Source organism: Eubalaena glacialis, chromosome 10 (genome assembly GCF_028564815.1).
Source record: "Eubalaena glacialis isolate mEubGla1 chromosome 10, mEubGla1.1.hap2.+ XY, whole genome shotgun sequence".
Taxonomy (NCBI): Eukaryota; Metazoa; Chordata; class Mammalia; order Artiodactyla; family Balaenidae; genus Eubalaena; species Eubalaena glacialis.
Window position 1 is genome coordinate 68,265,079 of NC_083725.1, and position 15,811 is coordinate 68,280,889.

Consider the following 15,811-nt stretch of genomic DNA (forward strand, 5'->3'; position numbering starts at 1 on the left):
ATACAGATGTAAAAAACTTTAAAGCTTTTACAGATGAACTCTCTTTAGGAAACAAACTTGCAGAGAAAAACCTATTCTTCTGTTATTGCTTAACAGACAGAAAAAAATGCATTTGAAATATCCCAAAACTGTTAACAGTGCTAATTCTTTTTTTCTTGTGGTAAAATATATATAACATGAAAGTTACCATTTTAACCATTTTAAGTTTACAGGCACATCGCTATGCAACCATCACCATGCTAATTCTTTTTTTAATATATCCATATGCCTCATCTCATTGTCAGCACTAACAACTTCATATTGTTTTCCTAAATATCATTTAGAATTGAAACTTAATATTTTCTTAACTAAGAAGTAAAACATGTTGACTAAATAAGAGATGCAATTCACAGTATTACCATAATAGATTTTCCAACCTAAAGTTTCCATGACATCAGCAAACTATTTCCTAAAAAGATAACCCTACCAACCAAATCCAATTAATTTTTTAAAAAACTGTACTAATAACTGAACTCAGCCCACAACCTAGGATATTTGGAAAAAATAAATGCTGAAATCCATAAATGTATAATACTGATTGCAACATTTCTTAACAATAACATGTTAAGTAAATATTTTCCTATAAATTAATCCCATTGTGACTCAACGATACATACTAAGGGCAAGGAGGTGCCAAGGAGCAGGAAAAGAAGATATACCACACATATTCCAGAGCCACACATAATCAAAAGCACACTCCTCTGTATAGACTTTACATTTTGCCCTTTAGAGAAGAATTTTCTAAGTTCCTTGGTGGGCATTTCTAAGTAACAACATATTAACCTTCTACCCACTTTAAAAGAGTGAATTACAGGGGTAGAGACTGGAATTGGTAATAAGTAGTTCACCTATCCAGTGTCCACTCCAATTAATTGGGGCAATTTGGCCTTGGCATCATATTTGGGTTTTGATAAAATTTTCCTTTTTCCCAAGTAATTTCAAATGAAGAGATATTAATTAACTAATCACAGACTGCATAAAGCAACATTTATTTGTTTCAGGGGATATTTATTGTGACTTGATTGGAATTAATATGATCTTTTTCTCTTTTCAGTAGATCCCTCTAATAATCATTAAGATACACCCGCTATAAGTGGGGAAAAATCCACATACACATTCAGAAGCTGACGATTCTTAGTCAAGCAATCTTGAATTTTTTAACTTTACAGGGCATCTATAGTTCAAGCTCATATGCAAAGAGCAAGAGTTTCATCATCACCATAAACGGTTAAGTACGCTGGCTTACATCTTACGTATTGGGTTCTCATTTCATCAGTCGAGCTACAGTGGCTATAATCCAGTGGCCATTCAACAAATGTCAAATGAGTGAATAAACAGTTTAGGAAAGGGCCTTCCTGGAAGGAGTTACCATCACCCAGAGAAGGGGAGGCATTTAAGAGAAGGAGAGGTTTAGCGAATTTTACTCACAGAAATAACAGGAATACTCAATATTCTGTAATAACCTATGTGGGAAAAGAATCTGAAAAAGAATGAATTTATGTATATGTATAACTGAATCACTTTGCTGTACACCTGAAACTAACACAACATTGTAAATCAACTATACTCCAATAAAATTTTAAAAAAAAAAGAAAGAACAGGAAAATCAGAACATATACCAAAAGGATTCAGATATAAAAACAACAGGGATCACAACAGTATGAACTTTATAACATTCTTAAACTTGGTAGATTTTTTTGGTCATATTTATTAGTGAGTAGCAATAAAAAGCCTTAAGATATAAAGGGTCCAGGTATATGTCCATAGGAACAGCAAGAGAGATATACTTCATAGTGCTGCTGGAAGAAGGAGAAGAACCCTAGAAATAAGGGTGAGCAATGCCAGCTTTAAATCAAAAAAGACAACAAAATGGGGTAAAGACTGTGTCTTTTTATATTAAAAGAGAGGGCATGGCACGTAGTACCTACTGTCTGTTGAATAAATGATTCCTTCCAGCCTTCCTCCCTTCTTTCATTTCTTCTTCCCTTCCTTTCCCTCCTGCTATCTATCTACCTACCTACCTACCTATCTATTCATCCATCTATCCATCCTTCTTTCCTTCCTTCCACCAAGCCCTTCATTATTCTTCCATCACCCAACATTCATCCAATTCCTCCTTCCTTTCCTCCCCAGGGCCTGCGAAGTCTAAAGGAACAAGAAATGCCTTGACAAAGGTCTTAAAAACTTTTTAGTTTGCCCTCTTGAAACCTATCAATATATATTTTAGTTCCAGGCATTGTAAATAAATCAACTCTGGCCTCAAGTTCCTATTAAGAGAAAAAAGTCCACAAAGAAAATCCATGGATATTGTCTTCAATATCAATGGTTGTTGAAGAAGGCTTTGTTGTTTCCTCCCAGAAAAGAAAGCTCAACTCTGCAGCAGAGCAATTAGTACAATCTTATCCTGAGGATACCCGAAATGGGTAAAATTTACTTTTCTTTAAAATTTCAGGTCAGCCCTTTATTCCTAACCCATATTTGAAAACCAGTTCCCCCATTTTCCCTCACTCCCACCTCCCCCAAAGTAGCTACAATGAATACTTTAAAGCTCCCCCAGTCCCTTTTGTCTCATATCCCAAAATGAAAGAACCCTGACTGAATTCAGTATCAGTCTCTTACCCTGCCAGGAAAGATAAGGAGTAGGAGTTGTTCTTGGAAACAAATGCCGAGCGGTGTGTCTGTATCATCTTGCCTCGAGAAGGTTCTTCATTCTCTGAATCTGAGAGACGTGCAGGACACTGGCAGGAGACAAGGGAGACAACACTGTCCATTTGGGGTTCCCACGGAATCTCCCAAAGCTATTGTTCAAATCTCTCTTTCTATTATATGTTCTCTCTGAGTTCCAATTTATGTTTCCAACTGCCTCTTGGGATCCCAATCTGGATATCCCAAATGCAGCTCAAACTTAATATATCCAAAATCAAACTCAATATTTCTCTTCTCTAAGTCCCCCTACCAACCCAGTTAGAAGCTTCAATGTCACCCATGACTCTTTCCTTTCCTTTCTTCAACGTCATAATAACATTGTATAGAGGCTTTGAGTACCCCAACACATCCAAATATTTTATTTCATCTACTCTTTAACCTACCCCACTAAGAAGGGATTATTACCTTTTACAGATGGCAAACTGAGGCTCAGAGTAGTTAATCTGCCTAGGATTGTAGAGTTAATGAGTAGTTAACGTTGGCACTGTGATCCAGAGCATCTGTCTCCAAACTGCCTCCACGTTATTTCTCCTTTGCTCCATTCTACTCCTCGAATGTCTTTCAGATCTAACTCCTCTCATGTATACTCATTGTCACTGCCTTTCCTTAGATTCTCATCATCTTCTGCCTTGACTACTGCAATAATCTACTTATGGGTCTTGCTCTCTCCAGCCTTTCTTCCCTCCAATCCCCTCCATATTATCAAACACACAGACAGAATCCCATCACTCCCCTGCTTAACCTTGGTGACTTCAGGATAAAGTCTAAATACCTCAGCATGATCCAATAACCTTCAGAAACTAGATCCAATCTTCTTCCAAGTTTTTCTCCCACCAGTTCCCACACAGGGAACTCCTTGAGCTCTACTGTAATCATACTACTTTCTACTCTCCACATGTACCATCATAGTCTTTCAAAACTCCTATTCTTTTGTACATGCTATTAGTCCCTTTGCCTAAGATTCTCCTTCCACATTCTCTGCCTATAAAATACTCACTGGCCTTTCAGAGGCATCTTAAATGTCACTTTCACTTCCAAATACCCTTAGATCAGCTTTTTCCATCTTGTTGACACTCATTCATTTACCTTCATTTTATTTTAGAGTCTCTTTTTGAGTCTTTAAATTTACATTCAAAGTTTCTTTTACGTGTGTCTTTTGCATACACATATGAGGATTTGCTCATGATTCAATATGAGTGTCTTCTTTCTAGGGGGAGCAACTAATCACACTGAACCGTAGCTTCTTATTTAGGAGTCTGATTTCTGCTGTAGACAACAGACTCTTTGAGAGCAAGTGACCACCTTTTCTTTAAAACTTCTGATACCATTATATAGCAGGTAAACAAAAAACGTCTAATAATCTAATGATTAACCAGTTTTCTAATGATTAAATGACTATCAAAGTTAGAGTTGTAGACAGAGGCATGCAAGGCATCTTATGGCTCAGAGTACCCTGTATTCCTTAAATGCTTTGTTATTCTCTAGGTTGATAGGCACATTCATACAACAGGCTATGTTTCCAACAGCCTTTGAGAAACAGTTGAAGGATTACAATTTACAGAGAAGCTTTTCAATTTTGTAGGGTATCTATCACTCCTTAAAGAACCCTGTTGTACAAACTATTCACTGGAGAAACTTTAATAGCACTAACCCATTACCAAATTTATTGGAAAGAAAGAAAAAGTTTTGACATCAACAGACTCAACAGGGGATAAATAATGGCAATATTTTTTTAGGTCTTTCTGCATAATCAATTCGGTACCAAATAAAAGAATGTTCAAATTCCAGCTCTATTACTTAGCTATCACTGTCACTATAGGTTAGTTGCTTTACCTTTTTGAGCCTCAGTTTCTCATCTGTAAAATTAAAAATGATCTGTCTACTACATATATTGTGATAAACCATTAAAAACACATAGTGCATTAGCTCACAAGTAGTAAGTGCTCAACAAAAGATAGATTTTATTTATACCAATTTTAATACTATTAATCTTTTAAGAAAAAACTCTGGTATTATAACAGGTATATGCCAGGTTCCTTTTAATTGTTGAAAATAAATTTACATTATTATAAATAAATAATTATATAAACAGAAGGTACCCTGACCCCCAATCCCTATATATTTCTAACCTCACAAAACCCAGAGCCATAAGATAGGAAAATATTTACCTCTCATCTTTAACTTTGGATAAAAACAAGCCTATAGGACTATCGATTCCTAAAATGGAAATCTCTAAAATGATATTTTTTTAAATGTTGTGCCTAAAAAAAATTAAAAGAATGATAATACCCAGGGTTGTCAAGGGTGTGAGGAAATTAGTTTAGCACATTTGTTTACTACTGTTTAATACAAACTTTAAAGTTCAAAGTTTAATACAAACTTTCTGGAGGTCAACTGAATAATAAATACCAAAAAGTCTTAAAAAGTACACTCCCTTTGATCTGATCATTCCACTTCTAGTAATTTATAAGGAACTAATGAGACATGTGGATTTCATCACAGCAGTGGTTTAAGACAGCAAAATATCAACAGATTAATGAAACAAATTAACTGGATAAATTCTACAGTAAAGAATAACTAGCAGACCACTAAATAATGATATGGGATTCTTTATTTACATGGAAAGACATCCAGGACTTATAATTTATTAAAGAAGGTTATAAAACAGTATGTATACTGGGTTACATTTTCTGAAAAGAAAAACAATATATTTTACACACACACACACACACACACAAACACACTTAGAAAAGAAGTCTGGAAGGATATTCACCAAAATGTTTATAGGAGTTATTTCTAGGTTATGGGATGACAAGCAATTTTTCACTTTCAACTTTATAATCTTTGGTATGACTATAATTGTTACACCAAATTGTTTTCCAACAATTTGCACTATTGTCGGTATTAACTGCACCATAACAAATCGTAATAAATTAAACATTGTGCCTATTTTATTTTCTTTCTGAACAAATAACTGTTTCTAGAATAAGCACTTTTCTTCCTCTATTTGGATTCAACTTGATAAACACGTATCAAACACTTGTGATGTGCAAGGTACTATGGGAGATTTAAAAAACGGTAAGACACATTTCCTATACTTAACAAACTTACAAATTAAGTAGAGAAACACGAACACACAAATAACCATAATGTAAGGAAGAATGAAATAAGTCCTATAAAAGTTACAAAGTGAGGAGAGGAAAGTTGAAGAGAATGGATGATGGGAGTGGAGAAAAAAGCGAGGAATCCCTACAGGTTCCAGGAAGGTGACAGCTTTTGAACTGGACATGGAAAGATAAATAGCCTTTCAACAGGTAAGGTCAGTGGCATTTCAATGAGATGAAATGCAAGAGCAAGGATTCTCAGGAGGGAAAGCATAGATTATACATTTGGCGGAAAGCAAACAGCTCTGTTCCCTGGCGTTCTCGGATGTAAGCAAAAATGGAAAGATAAGCTAGAATAATACTAAGGACCTGAATGTTGGGGTGAAGAGTTCTCATTTAATTCCACAGGAAATGGGGAGCCACTGAGGTTTTTGGAGCAGGAGGGTGAAATGATCAGTCAGGCTCTAACCATAATAGTCTCTCTATAAAATATAATCCTTCAGCTGGCTTTCCACTGAGACCACTTGAGCTTCTTTTCAGTCCCAATATGAATGTATCCTTGGCCAAACTAAATGAAATTATTTGTTCAACACCAAAATTTCTTAAGACATATTTAAAGTAAAATTGTAAAAGTCCTCAAAAATATAAGATATAAAAGCAAACAGAAAAAAGGTAAAATCACAAAAATCTAAAACTTTAAGTGTTCATAGATCTGATTTTATTCAATGTACAGGAAATTTTGCAAAACTGGCCATTGCCAATCAGGATTTGTACTTCCTGATTCCTTTTAAGATTAAATTTTAGGTTGATGTAATGAATTTCTACTTCAAAGATTATAGTGGCAAAAGAAAAAATAATTAGAGCAATTTCCCATCCTTGGTATGAATTAATACTAGAGATCATTTCCTGGAGGAAACCTAGATCTGGCAAGGCCGAAAACAATAGGTTCTTTCTATCAAAGGACCATAGTAAAGAGTAAGCTCTCTTTGTCAAAATTGGTTTGTCCTAAAAAGAAATGCCTTTCTGGGCTGTTTTCCCTGAGGACACTAATGGACAGTCCTGTTGGGGTGAAGAGGCAGAGTTTGCGGTCTTTAGAGACCACAGACAACAGTTGGGGCTATTAGTCAGAAGACATACTATATGCACAAGACTATCGTATATTTTATTCTTGCCTTCCTAGATAAACTGTATTCTCTCCAAAAGCAGTCTTTTTCCTTTTGTAGTTCCCAATGAACAGAGCATTGAGAGTACATAAGCATTTCATATTTGTTAAACTGAATCTTTTAGAAGGTTGGAATGTAAATGGTTGTTTTTAACAATAATTAAATAGTAACAATTATTATTATTATAACTGGGTTAAAAAACCCCACATATACATTGACAGTCAGCAAATACTATCAATCCAAGAAAGCTTAAGTAATCTCAAATTCTGAAGTTCAGGAAAAATGCCTTTGCAAAGAGTAAACCTAAAGCACAGAGAAATTAAGTAACCTGGCCAAAGTTGTACAATCTGTTACAACGCTAGGACCTGTTTAACAGGCAGACTTCAGGTCTAGAGATTTTTTTCCCCTCTATTCTGGTATGTTGTCTGTCTTTATATATGGTAAAGTTTTATTAAATCCACCTAATTAAAAATATAGCCTGAAATACTAACGAGCCTGAATCACAAAACATTTTAATAGATATGACTCTAAAGGTATGCTAAGTACATATAGCAAGTAATAGATGTCTAATCCAATATGAATTACTAAAGAAAAAAAACAATTGTAATCATCCATTTGAGCCGTAATCAGTGGATCCTCCAAAAGTGCTTTCTTGTATTAGTTAAATATACCATTTACAACATTTTCCAGTAATTTGCTTGGTAAATAAGTAACGAAAGAAAATTCAGGCAAGATTTGGCCCAATTAGAAGTATAATTAGGTTAAGTTTAAAGTAAGTAATCTAATATTGAGGACCTACTTTGTAAATAGAACTGTGCTGTTTGGGGCATTATAAAGAGTAAAGGGAAGTAAAATACAAACTATAAGGAAATCTAGTTGAGGATATAACACATACAGAACTCAGATGTCAAATAACAACTCATAAATCAAAATGACAATATATGTATAAAACTTACCACAAGTAGTATACTATACTAGGTTTTTCCTCTCACTCACCTTTTTCCCCCACTGTTCCCCCTTAATCTTTCCACACAAGTCTCATTGTCCCATTCACAAATCATTTTCTCCAGCTCTCCATCTGAATGCTAAGTTCTTCACTACTCTTAAGCTGCACAGTCAATGACTGTTACTGTTCACCAACAAAGGTTTTTCAGATCCACATCACCTGGGCTAACTGCTGATTTTGAGGCAGGTGTCCATCAAAAAGGTGATCTACTTACACGCTCTAGATTTGTCTTCAGTACTAATGGCTCATCTCTTTTTTTCTGTTCATCCATTTTCCTTTTTCCCATTTCTGTATCCTCTGGTAACAGCCTGTGGATTTGATCTTCAGAGGTTTTCTCCTCTTGTAACTTTTCTTCTCTCAGCTAAAAATACAAATCACACCAAGACAGTAGTTTTAGGCAACTATAGACTTAAAAACATCTTTTACTCAGTAGTCTATTAGAACAAACAGGAAAGTTTTGAGACTATTTTCTTATTTGATATAAAGCCCTCTTAATTTTTAAGTCTACTTTTACTTGAATCTTGCCAAACATTCCCTTCATGGCTTAAGATTTAACTGCTCTGCATTCTTGAGCAATATGAAATCACAAAGGCTAAGATAATACACATAATCAAAAAATAAGGTTTATTCACTTAGCCAAAAAAGGCGGAACCCAAAAACTTTCCTTACTCTCATAAACCAGATATAACTGCACTGGACCAGGAGAACAGCAAAGATGTAGGCCACAGAGGGCCAGAGAAGTTGGTCGAGGCAAGACAGGTCTTTGGGCCTACTGGAAACAGAAAAAATGGCTTATCACAGTTCCAATGTCCTACAATTTATGTGGATCTTGTGATCCACAGGATAGGTCAAGATACATGGTGTACAAAGAAAGTTAAGGCAGACTAATATGCTCCTCATTTGGGGGAGGTAGCATGGCATTATGAAAATAAGATGGGTTTTGGAATTTAAAACCTGGGTTCTAGTGGTTCTGTCACTTATTTAGCAGCTATATGATCTTGGGCAAATGAACCACCATATGCTCACCTACAAAATAGGACAATGCTACTTACTTTGCAGATATTGCTGTAAGAAATAAATGAGATAATAATATAAAGTATTTACTGTAGTATCTTGCTATATACTTACAGTATATCAAGAGTTCCCTTTCCTAACCTCCGTTTATTCTCTTTTCATTGCCTGGGATTTTAATAAAATTTAAATGACAATGTATATGAAAGCAATTCTAGGCTATTAATATTTTTAATCATACTTATAAAATAAAACTAAAGAACAAATAAATATTTTTCATTGGCTGTCAACTGGGTTAAAAAACAAAAACAACAATAACAATAAACAACAATAAAGATTTAGTCTTATCTTTCCAATTTCCATAGGTATGATTCCAATAAGCCTGAACTAGTCTTTAACATGCTGGGTCTAATTCAAGAGGCTATGAATATGCAAAGAACACCATAAACAATGTTACATCAGGAGGAGATTCAAATGAAATAATGTACTCCCAACTCTGCCCAAGTCAAACAAGAACACAAGAGGAAGAAAGCTAATCCATAGCTAGGTAGAAAGCAAACCTGAAGTCTATGCTAACTGCCCACATGAAAGATCAATGCCTTTTAATGATCTTAGATCAATGCCTTTTTTTTTTTTTTTTAATTTTATTTATTTATTTATTTTTGGCTGTGTTGGGTCTTCATTGCTGCGGGCTTTCTCCAGTTGCTGCGAGCCGGGGCTACTCTTCGTGGTGGTGTGAGGGCTTCTCATTGTGGTGGCTTCTCTTGTTGCGGAGCACAGGCTCTAGGTGCACGGGCTTCAGTAGTTGTGGCACGCAGGCTCAGTAGTTGTGGCTCGTGGGCTCTAGAGCGCAGGCTCAGTAGTGGCACACGGGCTTAGTTGCTCCGTGGCATGTGGGATCTTCCCGGACCAGGGCTCGAACCCTTGTCCCCTGCATTGGCAGGCGGATTCTTAACCACTGCGCCACCAGGGAAGTCCCAGATCAATGCCTTTTAATGATCTTAGATGACTACAGGCTACAAAGGGGCATTTCACTTTTAGAGGATAGAAAGGCAGAGTGGTACACACAAAAAACAGGTTTTAGCATCACATCATCATTTACTGAACTCTATGTGTCAGGTGCGGAGCTAAAGCACTGTTAAATTATCTCATTATCTCTACTTTAAAAATTAAAAAACAAAACTAAGGTTTAAAAAAAACTATGGCAAATTCACAGAGCCATAGCCTTGGAGCTGGAATTCAAATCTATGTTTACCTCGGTTGTTCTCAACCAAGGATGATTTTGCCTCTCAGGATACATCTGGCAATGTCTGGAGACACTTTTGGCTGTCACAACTGAGGGGATAAGGTGTGTGGTGCTACTGGCATCTAGTGGGTAGAGGCCAGGAACTGCTACTAAACATCCGAAATGCATAGGATAGCCCCCAACAATATATACATACACAGACGTTGCTATTTTTAAAAAACTAAATATTAAATTTCCTGTTTTACGTATTTTAGTGTTATTTTGTTTTGTGCTTAATTGTGTTTACATACTATGTCCTCTGGCTTTTCTAGTGTTTTAGAATGCATCCTTTGCCTCCTAATAATGTTTATGGCTGCTCTCAAAGTTTTTGACAATGAACTTGTGTGTTGTTGGCAAAACAACCTTCTCATTGCAGTGTTGAGTCTCTGCTAACACAGCATCACCTTAAAGCTAAAAATTTACAAAATTGAAAAACCCATATACACATTTAAATCTTCACATGAATCATGTTGGTGTTTTCTCTATATTGGGTTCTGCAGATGCTTTTTTTTTGTCCCTTTTGATGGTTACTTATAAGGACTTGAGAACTTGGTATCTAGGAAAGAGTTTTTATACTCAGCGAAAATGACTCAGAGTGTCAGAAAACAGCATATAAACTTGAATAAGAAGTATCAATAGCTGCTGTTTTATTGAACTCTTCCATGTTTTGGGCATTAAGTTTATAGAGCTTACCTTATCATTATCATTTTATAGACACAAAAATTAACATTCAGTGGTTATTTCCTGAAGTCAGTGTTTGAATATCGAAGAGCTTAGATTTTAAAGCAAACCACTGGCTTCAAATACCACGGTTTCTCAACCTCAGCACTACTGACATTTTGGGCTAGATAATTCTTTGTTATGGGGAGCAGGTCAGAGTCTGAGTAGAAGGCTTATTCATGAATACTTTATTGGGGAGCAGGAGTTAAGGATGGAGTAGTATAACAAGGAGAGACAGCAAGCCAATAAAAGTGGTTGGCTTGACAGTTGGCTACAGAAGACAATATGAGAAACTGTATGCAATGCAGCTCAAGACTATCAATCAGAAGTGAGAAAGGGGGAAGCATATATATATATGTATATAAATAGACTCCCACTTCCTGCTGACCAAAGTTTGCTCCACTGGATGTTAAATACCCCTGACACTGGCTTGTACAACTCAAGTAAGTTCTCATGGTAGCGACTGCAGCAGCAACCACAGAGAAGCCCTAGAGCTAAAAGCAAGAGGCAAGCAGTAGGAGCCAAAACAAAAGAGATCTCAGCTTGTACCAAGTGAAGCCGCCCACCACTGCAAGTGGAATGCTTATTACTGCCCCCATTTTTTTTTTTTTAATTTACTGGCCACACCCAGCAGCTCACGGGATCTTAGTTCCCTGACCAAGGATGGAACCCATGCCCCCTGAAGTGGAAGCGGGGAGTCCTAACCACTGGACTGCCAGGGAAGTCTCTGCCTCCATTTTTAGATGCTAATTATTAAAGAAAAACTATTGACTTCTGTACGGTAATCTCATTCTCAGCCACACTATCAAGAGTACAATGTAATTTTTTTCCTCAAAATATCTTTACTTTGTCATCATTAATTTTTAAAAATAAACTTTTTTTTTTTTTTTTTTTTTTTGGCCAGGCCGCGTGGCATGCGGGATCTTTGTTCCCTGACCAGAGATCGAACCCCTGCAGTGGAAGCGCAGAGTCTTAACCACTGGACTGCCAGTGAATTCCCAAAAATAAACTTTTAAAAATCAAAGCATTATATACAGTGTACAAATCATAAATGTAAAGCATGACAAATTATACAAAATAAGCACATCCATGTAACTACCACCCAGATCAAGAAACAATATATTACCAGTACCCCTTGTGCCTATTCCTCACCCCAAAGTAACTATGATCCCAGTTTCCCACACCAAAAAGAATCATTTCACCTATTTCTGAAATTTATATAAGTGGAATCTTATATATGTATTGAATCTGTCTTGCTTCAGTCAACATGCCATTTGTGAGATTCATCCATGTAGTTGCATGTAGTAGGTTGTTCTTTCTCATTGTTTTATAGTATTCCATTGTTTGACTACAAAACAACTTAAGAATTCTATTGTTAATGGATATTTGTGAGTTATTAATTTATAGCTATTTACAAATAAACTGCTATGAACATTCTTGAATATGTATCCTGATACACATACTGTTCTGTGGGGTATATTCTAAAAGAGAAGCTGTTTAGTCATAACGCATGGGTACACTGCCATAGTTTCCCAAATTGGTTGTACAAATTATACTCCCACCCCAACCTGCAATGTAGCAGAATGACAGTTGCTCTCAACCTTGTTAACACTCAGTATTGTCTATTTTAACCATTTCAGTGCATATATATTGATACTGTATTATGACTTCAATTTGCATTTCTCTGATGACTAAAGATCTAGAGCAGTTTTTCATGTCTTTATTGACTATTTGGAAATTCTCTTTTATGATGTGCCTATTCACATTGTTGCCCTTTCTCCTTTAAAATATTTGAGATTTTCCCTAGTAATTTGTAGGAGTTATTTATATTTTTTGAATATAAGGCAATTTTCAAGAAAAAAAATATACCTACAAGATACATACATACACCCATCCACACACACACACACACACACACACACATTTTTTCCCCTCTCACGGTAGCTTGCCTTTTTCACTCTCTTGTTAGTGCCTTTTAAAGACAAGATGCTCCAGGTTTTAATACAGTTTAATTTAACATTAGTGTTTTTTATATCCCATTTCAGAAATTCTCTCATGGTATCTTTAAGGAGCTTATTATTTGACCTTTCACATTTAGATCTACAATCCACTTTGAACTGATTTTTTAAAAATCAACTATGTTAAGGCATAATCTACATATGATAAAATGATCACATGGAATGCACAGCTCGATGAATTTTGACAAATGTATATATCCATGTAACTGTATCCCTAATCAAGATATAGAACATTTTTTACCACCCAAAAAAGTCCCTTCAAACCCACTACTGGGAATTCCTTGGCGGTCCAGTGGCTAGGACTCCGTGCTTTCACTGCCGAGGGCCCAGGTTCGATTCCTGGTCAGGAAACTAAGATCCCACAAGCCTTGCAGCACAGACAAAAACAAAAACAAACGACCAAAAAAACCCCACTAGTAATCAATCTCCCACGCTACTCAGCCCTAAGCAACCCTTAACCTTATAACTATGACTACAGATTAGTTTTGCCTGTTATAAAATCATACAGGGGCTTCCCTGGTGGCGCAGTGGTTGAGAATCTGCCTGCCAATATAAGGGACACGGGTTCGAGCCCTGGTCTGGGAGGATTCCACATGCCGCGGAGCAACTAGGCCCGTGAGCCACAACTACCGAGCCTGCGCGACTGGAGCCTGTGCTCCGCGACAAGAGAGGCCGCGATAGTGAGAGGCCCGCGCACCGCGATGAAGAGTGGCCCCCGCTTGCCACAACTAGAGAAAGCCCTCGCACAGAAACGAAGACCCAACACGCCAAAAATAAATAAATAAATAAATAAAATTTTAAAAATTAAAAAAATAAAATAAAATCATACAGCATATATTCCTTTATGTCAGGATTCATTCACAGCATATTTTTGATATTCATCCATATTACTAAGTTTATTATATTATATCCCTTTTATGGATGAGTTATAGTCCATTGTATGAATATACCACAATTTGTTTATCCATTCAAGTATTGTACATTTGGGTTGTATTCAGTTTGGGGCTGTTATAAAGCTGTTATGAACATTCATGTCTTTTTGTGAACAGATGTTTTTATTTTGCTTGTCTAAACAGCTACAAGTGGAATTGCTGGGTCAAGTAGTAAGTATATGTTTAAATTTATAAACTGCCAAAATGTTTCCCATGGAGGTTATACCATTTTACACAGTCAGCCCTCCACATCCGTGGGTTCCACCATCAGTGGATTTAACCAACCACAGATCAAAAATCAAAAATCAATCTGTCTTTGGTGGAACCCATGTACACCAAACCCACAGATACCAAAGGCCAACTGTACTCTGCGATTTTATATAAGGGACTTGAGCATCCATGGATTTTGGTATCCACGGAGTTTCTGGAACCATTCCCCCACAAGTACCGAGGGAGGATTATATTCCCACTAACAATGCATAAGAGTTCCAGCTTATTTACATTCTCATACTCATTTGGACACGTGGAATTCTTAGCCTTTTAATTTTAGCTATTCCAGAGGATGTAGGGGATATCCTATATGTGATTTTAATGAGTATTTCCCTGCTGGTTAATTATGTTGAGCATCTTTTCATATGTTTAGTAGCATGTCTTCTTTTGTGAAGTGTCTATTTTCAATAAAACCTTTTATCCTATTTTTTTAACCTTATTATTAAGTGCATGAGTTTTTTTTTATAAATTCTGGATAAAAGTTCACTGTTAGATACACATTTTGAGAATATCTTCTCCCAGTCTTTGCTTTGCCTATTTCTTAAATGAGTGGAGGTTTTTAACTTTAATAAAATTCAATATCATTTTTTTCTTCTGTGATTAGGATTTTTTGGGTTCTTGTCTAGTAAATCTTTGCCCACCCCAAGGTCAATAATTTTTTCTTCTGTTTTCTTCTGCATAGTTTTAGCTTTTACATTTAGTCTATGATGCATTTTGAATTAATGTTTGTATATGGTATAAAGGAGAGATCAAGATTGACTTTTACTTATTCATAGGATATTCAGTTTGTTCCAGCACCATTGCTGAAAAGACTGTTCTTTTGCCACTGAATTACTTTTGTGCCTTTGTGAACATCAACTGACTATATATGAGTGGGTCTATTCCAGGACTATACTCTATTCCATTGATTATATGTCTTTTCCTTATGCCGACACCATAGTGTCTTGATGACTATCATTTTAAAATCTGCAAGTAAAGTCCTCTAATAATAACAGTCATTATTCACATACAACATGATCCTCCATGTAGAAAATCCACTAGAATCTACAAAAAAGCTACTAAAACTACTAAATGAGTTTAGCACAGTTGTAGGATAAAATATCAAAATATAAAAACCAACAGTATTTTTATATACTCGCAAGAATTATAATACTTACAGTAATATCCAAAAATGTGAAATACTTAAGATAAATCTGACAAAATATCTGGAAAGTGAAAACCACAAAACACTGCCAAGAGAAACTAAAGAAGACCTAAATAAATAGAAGAATACCATGTTGACGGATATGAAGACTCAATTATTGAGAGGTCAGTTCTCCCCAAATTGATCTATAGACTCAATGCAATCCCAATCAGAATGCCAGCAAGTTTTTTTGTAGAAACTGGCAAGCCAATACTAAAATTCAGATGGATATACAGAGAACCAAGAAGCCAAAATAACTTTGAAAAAGAACAAAATTGGAGGATTAATACTAATGGATTTCAAGACTTATTATAAAGCTACAATAATCAAAACAGCATGGTATTGGTGTGAAATAAACAAACAGATCAATGGTA

At 35.9% G+C, this 15,811-nt stretch overlaps 1 protein-coding gene across 1 annotated transcript in view; it reads right to left on the bottom strand.

Annotated features, from left to right (window-relative positions):
- The window catches only part of RNF169 (ring finger protein 169), an 89,913-nt gene that overhangs the window by 24,835 nt on the left and 49,267 nt on the right, over positions 1 to 15,811 (bottom strand). The window contains exons 3-4 of the mRNA XM_061202866.1: positions 8,233 to 8,379; positions 2,659 to 2,777 (exon numbers count right to left, since the gene is read on the bottom strand). Coding sequence (XP_061058849.1) covers positions 2,659 to 2,777; positions 8,233 to 8,379 — 266 coding nt within the window. The remainder of the gene's footprint in view (positions 1 to 2,658; positions 2,778 to 8,232; positions 8,380 to 15,811) is intronic.